General features: G+C 45.8%; 3 protein-coding genes across 3 annotated transcripts; all 3 read left to right on the forward strand.

The window, feature by feature from the left end:
• The first annotated feature begins 1,149 nt into the window (after nucleotides 1–1,149).
• Nucleotides 1,150–1,479, forward strand: LOC131266796 (endocuticle structural glycoprotein ABD-5-like). Its single transcript, XM_058269443.1, has one exon. It carries the CDS (start codon nucleotides 1,150–1,152, stop codon nucleotides 1,477–1,479), a length of 330 nt encoding a protein of 109 aa, XP_058125426.1.
• Nucleotides 1,480–3,908: 2,429 nt separating this feature from the next.
• On the forward strand, nucleotides 3,909–4,318 carry LOC131266801 (flexible cuticle protein 12-like). Its single transcript, XM_058269447.1, has 2 exons — nucleotides 3,909–4,033; nucleotides 4,129–4,318. The coding sequence occupies exons 1-2, from the start codon at nucleotides 3,909–3,911 to the stop codon at nucleotides 4,316–4,318; spliced, it is 315 nt and encodes a 104-aa protein (XP_058125430.1).
• A 1,945-nt stretch (nucleotides 4,319–6,263) lies between these two features.
• On the forward strand, nucleotides 6,264–6,470 carry LOC131266803 (cuticle protein CP14.6-like). The gene has a single exon (XM_058269449.1). It carries the CDS (start codon nucleotides 6,264–6,266, stop codon nucleotides 6,468–6,470), a length of 207 nt encoding a protein of 68 aa, XP_058125432.1.
• Nucleotides 6,471–9,855: the final 3,385 nt, after the last annotated feature.

A 9,855-nucleotide genomic window follows, 5' to 3' on the forward strand; every position in this document is an offset into this window, starting at 1 on the left:
TTTCGAGCAGAATTTGAATTAAAATGGCTGATCTATAAATTATGATGACGTATAAACCACAAAACAACATCGTTTATGCATTTAAGTGAATATTGCTTAAGTATGAAAGCGCAATCACTTACATTAAAAACAATGCATCTGATTAAAACTGTTTGTAATGTTTCGATATAATAATCCTTTTTCTATCGATGATATTTCAATCTGAAAATGAGTCTTTCGCATCGTATTATTTACAATTGAAAATAATTTGTATTTATTCAACGTTATTCTTGGCCAAAGCGATCCAAAACTTAAAGTCTTAAGAAACAAAACTGGATGAATACTATGTAATTTATTTTTCAATCATATTTTTCTCCTTTAATATCTTATGGAAGTCAAATTTGTGCATGCCTAATTTTACACTGAAAGTGTGTTGCTATTATTGATCAACGCCTTTAGCCTCGAACAAAATTCATACGTTTCAATTAATACATTTCAATTTGGTAAAGCCAATAAAACAAAAAGAACGAACTGATTGTTTAGCGCCCACTTTCTTGTGAAGTAAACAAGTTTGACAAATTCAGCAAATATCGAAACACTACTTTCTGGGTAAGGTACTGCGTCGGTGCGATGGCTCATCAAATTTGGTGATGCTAATTTATGGCCCAAGATTTACAACCCTTCACAATGCTGTTGACCCTCTCGATGGCCTGCCAATGAGTTTGTGGCTGGTTATTACAGTACCACCAGGTGTTATCGGATGTGTTTTGTGCACGCTCGCCTTCATCCACCACCGTCTTTAACTTCGTCTCTTAAGAGTTCATTCAAACTGTGCCACATCTTCCATGGGCATGCAATTTCTGCGTGCGCCCCGATCGGATGTCCAATAGTTTTCGAACTTGACATTCACTTTACGAGCAGCTCTTTCCTTCTTAGTGCCCTGCCGGTGGATTGGGTAGAGATGCGATGCTACGCGCTACTATATGCTGACCCATCGGGCTAGGAGGAACACCCCTTCCACACGAAGGTCATCGTTTTTGCATGGATGGTTCGAGGTATAAAAAGCTGCATCGGTACACTAGACCTGCATCAGTTGCAGCGTACTCCACAATCAAGCCGATTCTGCAAGTCGCTCTCGTCCGTTGACACATACGCATATCTCCAAGAACCATGCACGCCCAAACCGTTTTCTTGCTCTTCGCCGGTCTGCTGGCCCTTGCCCTGGCCGCCCCGCGTCCCGCTGGCGACGAAAAGGACGCCCAAGTTCTGCGGTACGACAACGACCACAACGGCATCGATGGGTACAACTTCCAGGTTGAAACCAGCAACGGCATCCAGCGTCAGGAGCAGGCGCAGCTGAAGCAGTTCGACGACGAGAACTCGGCCCTGGTCGTACGCGGCTCGTACTCGTTCACCGCCGACGATGGTCAGGTGTATACGGTGAATTATGTTGCTGATGAGAACGGATTCCAGCCGGAGGCTCCTCATCTCCCGAAGTAAAGCAATCGCGTGCTATGGCTAGTTGAATAAAATGTTTTCATTGTTTTGCCCAAACTGCGTGTTTTTATTAATTTCCGAAAAACATATTCTTGATCACTATTATGAAATGTTATGTGTGAAAGTGAAGGTTCTTTTCTACAGGTCACATTAAAAAAGTTTTTCGATACAAATTTGCTTTTATCCCGTCAACACCAAAGTTTATTGTATTTGTTTATTTTTCCATTTATCTTTCTTATTTTTTCATTCTTCATGTATGTTTGTTCTTCTCTAATAGAACGGCTATTTAAGCTGGGGATCACCACGTTGTATTCTAAATTTCGAGGAAAAGGATATCGAGCTCAACGGACTTTTAGGACAGTAACTATTTTACTGTGTAATTGATTTTCTGTCAAGTGATGCTTCGAAGATTCTACCGGACAAGAACTCCATTTCCCGAAACCTGGCTAATAGCATGCGTGGTAAGATTTAAGAATCATACAATGAATGAAAGTATCGGATCCGAAGATATGTTATTAAATTATTTTGTTCTTTTATATGACTAGAATAAAATTGGTTTTTGTTACTTTTACTTGATTTTATATTAAAATACTCTGTTCACACTTGTATAGTTTTCAAGTGAAGATATGAACACATATGCTAAACGGGAAAAGTTCAGAGAACTCATAAAACGGTGAAACATAAAAATGAATACTAATGCTGGAACAGCAGATAGAATCACCAAAAATGTACGTGAGAAGAGTTGATAAAGAAAGTAAGAGATGCTCTGCAGTATAACTGTGCAGAATGACTCATGAGAACCGTGACTATGAGAAAATTTGCAATAAAGCTAGCTGATAGAGAAGGAATATACCGAAGTCGAAGATCAGGCGGAGCGAGAGTTAAGAGTGTCCATAGTGACCATTCGATGTTAAAAATAACACACGGTTTGAACATAACCAGCAGGTGATCGGATATGAATAATTGGAAACCCCCCTGTCCGTAATGGACAACGGTTCTGGTAACAGATTAATCTTTCGCGTGTCCAAACATCCTTTCGGAAGCAATTCCCGATCAACGGCGCGGACCAGCAGAATGCAAGACAAAGCTCTCCCCCGAATCGAACGACTTTGCCAAACCGTGGGCTAACTTAATCCAGACATCGATCATTCGAAACGTAAACGACCTCGACATTTGCGACCCCCAAACCGTGCCGCTTCCGACCACCCGGTGTCCGGTAATGGCGTGAAATATGTCTTTCCCGTGCGTCACAAGGGGCAGATGCAGTTCAGATGTTCGCCTCTTTTCTCTACAGTCTTTTCTAACCGCTTGTTTGCTTTTCGCGAATCGGATAGCATCGTTGCCATTCGTTTGTTCCGTCGACGGGTGGGACGTATTGATTTATCCGGCCCGGATTGCATCCGGTGCAAACAATTTTTTCTTCATTTTGCAGCAAACACTCGAAAGCCGATTGGTGGCATTGAAATTTCTTCCAAACGCTGGTGTCACACACGCTTCTCGGCGCTCGCGGCAGCAACGGAAGGGCCCAACCGTCCTCGCAGTACGTGCTTCCTCCGTTCCAATTTCCCCCCAAAGTCGGCCCTAACAGCTTTGGCGCCTTCTCTTCCCCGAGCACGATGGTTGACGAGACCGAACCGTACCATCGTCGAAACCGGTTCAACATTTTCATTTCGGGTGTGGGTCACATAAAAATTTGAATTGCTCTCTCTCTCCCCCTCTCTTTCTTCCTCCCTTGCGCGTAGACCAACACAAAGTCACACGTGCACGGATCGCTCCACGCACCCGCCTGATGATCGGATTAGGAGGAGTTGTCCCTGTATTCACCAAGGCTTCTCCCACATCCGTCCCCTCCGCTAGGACTGGCGCGGCACGTTGTAAGCGTCCATCTTCAAAGGCCCTGGACGCCATTGGATTACCCGTCGGGGATGATGCGCGTGACTCCGCTAGCTCGAGGCGGGAGGATCTGCTTCAAGATAAACCGGTGGTGGCCACTGGCACGACCACGAAGTGTGTGGTGGGGTGAGACTTTTTTTTTGTCGTTGGCCGTTTTTTTCCACCAGACCATCTCCAGGACCCCCGTCGAAGGAGTGGAGGAGCACGCTAGAGATCTCGGAGTTCTCTTGCCCGGGCTGCTTGGGGCGCTTGGATTGCAACACTCTCGGAAGAGGGGGGGGTTTGCGGTTAGTGAGACAGCCCGCGGTCTGTTGGTGGACCGCACACACCGAAAGACGGGCTAGACGGCCCGTGCCAACCCATCCGCCCAAGCGCCCGAACCGCGATGGTGAGTGTGATTTAGTATAAATAGAAATGCAAACCGTCCCCACAGTTGTCAGTTGTCTAACGCTTCTTCATCGTAGCACAAAGCGTCCTGTGAGTGAGTTTCTTTTTGTGCGGTGCAACAAACGAAAACCAAAATACCAAACCCTACCATCATGAAGTTCGCCATCGTTTTCGCCGCCGTTCTGGCCGTTGCCCTTGCCGCCCCCGCCGACGAACGGGACGCTCAGGTCCTGCGATACGAGAACGATAACCTGGGAGTCGATGGATACAACTTCCAGTGAGTAGAGTAGTGTTTGACCCGGTCCCGGGCTTGTTTGTGCCCGTGTGCTAATGCGCCTGTGTTTACCGCTTTCTCGTTGTGCACGTGCGCAGGTATGAAACCAGCAACAACATCAATCGCGTCGAGTCGGCCCAGCTGAAGAGCTTCGGTGATGATGTGTCCGCCCTGGTCGTGCGCGGATCGTACTCCTACACTGGCCCCGACGGACAGGTCTACACCGTGAACTACGTCGCCGACGAGAACGGATTCCAGCCGGAGGCACCTCATCTACCGCGCGCCTAAGCGTCTGTGGTCCCTTGGGTTGCGTAACTCCCTCTCTACCGGGGAGTTACCGTTTCCGGCGCAGCGCAGCGGCTAGCTAGCGTTTAAGGATATCCCACCACCACCTACAAACACACACTCACACACACACACCATCTTTGAAACAATTACTCAATTTCGCCAATAATAGCTGTGACCTGAATATTATTTTTTATTAAAAAAAAATCAACCAAAAAAAGAAACACCGCATTTTGTTAGTGCATTTTGTTGTTTGTTTTTACCAAACTACAATTCTTTCAGAATGTTTGGTTGACCGGTTCAAAATATGGTAAGTAACAGGTCCTTGTTTATATTCATGTCTCAACTAACATTAACTCGTACAAGATTTATTAGAGATGAATGACTTAGAAGACCGTCTAAATAACAAACAATAATGGTAAGATAAACGTTCAATAGCTAAATGTTCTTCAATAATGACACCCACTTCTCCCTCAAAAAAGTGGACATACATTATAATGAGGCTTGGATCAGCTTTTCTTAACTCTCTTATTTTCCAGTTATTGAATCGACTTAATCGTTTTTACTTTTTTGTAAAATAAATTTAAAAATAGTGAAAACTATAAGATCATAATATGTATAATGTAAATAATCCAGTAAGGTTGACGGTAATACCGAATAAGAGCTTCTTCTGTTTCACTTGAAGACGATCGTTTTTGATCTTGCTTGCTCGGGAGTTTGTTAGTCCCAACCACTCCCAGTTGAGATTTTAAGGATCTACTTGGTAACTGATACCTCTAACGGTGATGTCAATGGCCATGGATCTAGTTTGACGGTATGCCGCTAAACTATGGGATAAACCATAACCTTTTATACACTGCTATAGTGATACACTACTTATTTATGAATGATCAAGTGTATTAACAAGTGCCGAAGTCGTCTACAAACTATGAGACAAGTTGTTAATTCGGAACCAGCACCGGAGTAAGCTTCAAAATTTTCCGGAGTTGGTTGGCCCCGACTCTGGTTTTTCTTTCATTAGTTCTTGCACGTACGTTGGCTCCAATGGACAGGTCTACGCTGTGTACTTCTTCATTTGTGGAACGTAAACACCAAAGCCGAAACAATTACTCAATTTTAACTACCATATGTGTGATTCCATAAATACATCACAACCTAACAACCATCACACGTGTTAATTTAATTTGTTCATGTTTGCAAACGTTAATCTCTTTATGGATAGTAGGTGATCTGTAGTTCGTTCTCATCCTCCACTATTTTAAGGATGCAGCTTGTGAACTTGTACTCTATCCAATTTGTCCTTTGCGGATTACAAAGGTGCTTCTGCATACTCTTCGGAAGATCGCCATATCCCTACTGAATAACATTCCTAACCAGATCTCTCAAGGCAATTGGATTCGTTGTTACTATTACATCTTCGAGGTACACATGGCAGTTGAAGCAGAACTTTTACCTCTTATTTTATGAACATTTTGTGAACATTCCTTAAGCGTTTAAGCGTCAAAATTATTGGTTCAGGTTCATTCCTTCTTCCATCCTTCTTACCGAAAATTACACATGCAGTGAATGTGTTTCATTTAATGTTAAACAAAGAACCTTTGGTAAGAAAAATATTTGCAACAACATTGGAAAAGCTTGCACAAAACCTCTCATTGTTCTTCTACTTCCTCAAGTATAAAAGCTATCTTTGTAAAGTTGGACAACCTCCTAGAATTTTTAGCATAAACGGTAAAAACGAGTAAAACGCAATGTTCATGAGTATTGGTATCTTTGAGTATGAAAGTATACCAAAACGGTGGTGAGCAGTCAGTTTTCTATCGGTGCACGAAGTAACTGTTGGACTCTTTATAACGTACGATAAAAATATCTTGCGTTTGTCGGTTGTTAAAGGAGTTTTCATTGTTTAATTGTTCAGTGTGCAAAAGAGAAGAAACTACAGTCGATCATCATGAAACTTGCCATCGTTTTCGCCGCCGTTTTGGCCGTTTTGGCCGTTGCCCCCGCCAACGTACTGTGTGCATTCGGCGATGATGTGGCCGCGATGGTCGTGCGCGGATCGTACTCGTACTTCGGCCCAGACGGACAGGTCTACACAGTGAACTACGTCGCCGACGAGAACGGATTCCAGCCGGAGGCACCTCATATACCGCGCTAGTTTAAGCGTCCGTGTGGTCCCTTGGGTTGCGTGGCTAACGTTCAAGGATATCTCATCACCCACAAACTCACACTTACTCTATTTCAACAATAATAGCTGTGACCTGATGATGATTTTTAATAAAAAAAACCAAATCAACGATCATCCGGCCCGTAAGAAAATTTAGTGTTTCATACAAAAAGCCCAACTCAATTTTTATCGGATTTGTTGACGATGTCAGGTTTAGTTTCTTCCCAAAAATAAAGATTGAAATTTTTCAATACCAGCTGACTTTCTTGTATACAGAAGTTCCCATTACGTGATAAAATGAAGCTCGCAATAATGAAAACTTCGGGTAGCTGAGTTACTTTAGTTACTGAGAGTACGCCAGTAAAACCAAAGTACTATAGAATAATTGAGATAGAAGATTAATTTCAAGTACAATTAAATAATGGTAGTTATTGGTTTTAATAAAAAACAATTAAAAACTTCATATGCTGAAAATCAAAATTCAACTAAAATAAGTATGAACATGTTTTAAAAAATGTAACAATCAGGACATCTTTCTGATCACCTGACCCTTTTTAGGAAATGCATGTCGACCCCTGCCATAGTCGAAACAATTATTCAATTTGAACTACCATACAGTGGAGGACACAAGAATAGCATGCCAAAATTTTATAAATTTCTATAAAACTTGACCTGTTACGAAGATACCTTACGTTGTGTGTGTGTGTTGTTTTTTACTACGTGACCTAACTTTATTTAAACATTAAGTGCTTAACTTAACTCTAAAGCGACGAACGTCCGACGGACGCGGGAGCTGATGAAGAAGGAAGTTTTACAAAAATGGTTTCCCGCACCGGTGTCCCTATCACATACACTAAAATAAATTTAATGATGACAGAAAACTGAGCTAGTGATAGAGCGAAGACAACGGACTGATATCTTCGAACGATACGACAATTCGCTCTTATCAGCTAAGCTCCTAACCCTAACATGTAAACACATTCCCTATCACGATCCCTACTCACAACATGACCTATCTCCCGTTTTGCACGTTTAAGCCAAATAACTCCTGAAAACGGGGAGGAAATAAAAATAGTACCACTTTTGGTTTTGTTCAGCAATTGAAGATATTTAAAACTAATTAAAATTTCAAATGGTTTTTAAGATATAAGCAGTTCGTTTGGAGCCCATACTATAGAAATTAAAATTTATTAGTTGTGTGTTCTTTGATTTTTCATTAATCATCATAATTTCATCATGAAAGTAATTTAGAAGCTTTTTTTTTGTTTAACGTCAGGGAAATCTTCAAAAGATCCGGGCGCGACTCCGAATGCCGGATTTTTACCGACTAAACAACCTGACGGGTACTGCCCACTTCACCGCTGACCGTGACCGCTGGTATTGGTCATTGGCTGGGGCCTGTCTCTGTGTTTTGCGAGCACACACCTGAAAGCCGCTTGGACTTTCGCGAAGCCCTTGCGCGTTGCGGCTACTTGTCCGCAGCTTCAGCTGCACAACTTCCGTGCCGTGGGGCACCTCTGAAACCGCCGCCTCCTCCGCCGCCGTCAAAGGGCTGCGGCTGGTTTCGTCGGTCGTCGCCTCCCGTGGAGCATGGGAACTCCGGCTCCTGGAACGAGTGGGGATGCCTTCCTCCACATCCCCGTTCCTTGGTCGTCTGCGGCTTCGGCTCCGGTCCTCGTGGTGGTCGCGAGGATGCGTGCTGCTGTTGCTAACGTCATCGACTACAGGCGCTGTTGGCGGGTGACTTTGCAATGGATCAGTGCGAGCTGAGGCATTGGTGGCGTGGCTGCTGCGACTCCTAGAGCGATGGCTGGTGCTGCTGCCAACTTCCACTTTGCGTTGTCTCCTGCTACTTCGAGTGCGGCCAAGTGGGTCAGTCCGAGCATGGAGGCTAATGATACCGATACCGTCGGCCCAGTCGGTCCAGTCGGTCGCCTCCAGCTTAGCTACTGCTCGTCGCTCCCTGGGACGGCGGGCACGCTCCTCATTCCACTCTCGCTGGAGCACCTGCGTAATCCATCGCACCACTTCGGTTATACGGCTCCACTCCTCTTGTCCGCGGAGGAGGTGCCACTGAAGAGTGTCCGGTGTTACGGGCACTTGCTCTCCTAGCTGAGTGAACACCACGCGAGTGTCGTCAAATCGGGGGCAACTGAAGATGGCCGCTTCTTAGCTCCTTTGGAGCCGCTATGGTTCCTCATCAGTCTGGAAACTGCATTGCCGACTCGTTGTGCCTTCTCTGCAGCGCCCCTAAGGTGCGAAAACCATGAAAGCTTTCCGTTTATCTGCACGCCTAGATATCTGATCTCCTTGCTCGCAGTCACTACTTGCCCGTTGATGGAAACGGGGACTGAGTTGCCACCGGCCCGCTTCGAAACAAGAACCGCCTCCGTCTTCAGCGGCGCAATGCTGAGTTGATGTGCCACCATCCACTCATTCACCGCGGTGACTGCTGCCGACGCGCGCCTTGAGGCTGCCTGCGGACTGGTGTCCTCTGCGAGTAGTACCAGGTCGTCCGCATATGCGACCAATTCCACTCCGTCCGGGAGCTCGACGGAAAGAACACCATTATACATGATATTCCACAGAGTGGGGCCGAGGATCGACCCCTGTGGAACACCCGCACTCAGGCGCCTCGACGCTGGTCCCTCGCGGGTGTCGAATACAAGTCGACGATCGCACATCCAACTAGCAAGCATCCTCTGTAGGTCGAGTGGGACCTCCATGTCCTGGGCTGCTGCTGCGATCTCACACCAGCTCGCTGTGTTGAAGGCGTTCCGAACGTCGAGTGCCACCACCATGAGGCAGTGGTGAACACGGCGACTCTTGCCCGGCTCCATGGTGTCCAGCGACAGTCCTCTGCGACATTCACCAACGACTCTCATGATCGCCTGAGTCGTCGATCGACCCCGACGGAATCCGTACTGCGCCGGGTGGAGGCGAGGGTTGTTTGGAGCCTCTAGATGCTCGTTGAGCCTATTGAGTATGAGGCGTTCCAAGATCTTGCCTGCGCCGTTAAGCATCCCCAGGGGTCGGAACGACGAGGACTCTCCTGGGGGCTTGCCGGGCTTTGCCAGTAGTACCAGTCGCTGCTCCTTCCATGGCGACGGGAACATACCACTGTCAAAGCAGGACTGATACACCTGCTTGAAAGCCTCGGGGTACTGGCCTATGGCTACCTTCAGCGCCCCGTTGCAGATCCCATCGAGGCCAGGCGCTTTCCGGGGGAGTAATTTAGATGCTGGGTCAGAAACACCATCGCTTCCTTAAAACCGAACTAAAAATCAAAACTGACCATGGTATCACAGCAGTATGGTTCATGAAACGTTCGGGTAACGACGGCCACAAGGACCAACGAGAGAGTAAACCCCAGCTT

Source organism: Anopheles coustani, chromosome 2 (genome assembly GCF_943734705.1).
Source record: "Anopheles coustani chromosome 2, idAnoCousDA_361_x.2, whole genome shotgun sequence".
In the NCBI taxonomy this organism is placed as follows: Eukaryota; Metazoa; Arthropoda; class Insecta; order Diptera; family Culicidae; genus Anopheles; species Anopheles coustani.

Bases quoted from the DNA above. Each gene is read 5' to 3' on its own strand.
- LOC131266803 (XM_058269449.1), top strand. From the start codon at position 6,264: ATGAAACTTGCCATCGTTTTCGCCGCCGTTTTGGCCGTTTTGGCCGTT.
- LOC131266796 (XM_058269443.1), top strand. From the start codon at position 1,150: ATGCACGCCCAAACCGTTTTCTTGCTCTTCGCCGGTCTGCTGGCCCTT.
- LOC131266801 (XM_058269447.1), top strand. From the start codon at position 3,909: ATGAAGTTCGCCATCGTTTTCGCCGCCGTTCTGGCCGTTGCCCTTGCC. The intron at 4,034-4,128 runs GTGAGTAGAGTA...GCACGTGCGCAG, and splicing joins GTCGATGGATACAACTTCCA to GTATGAAACCAGCAACAACA.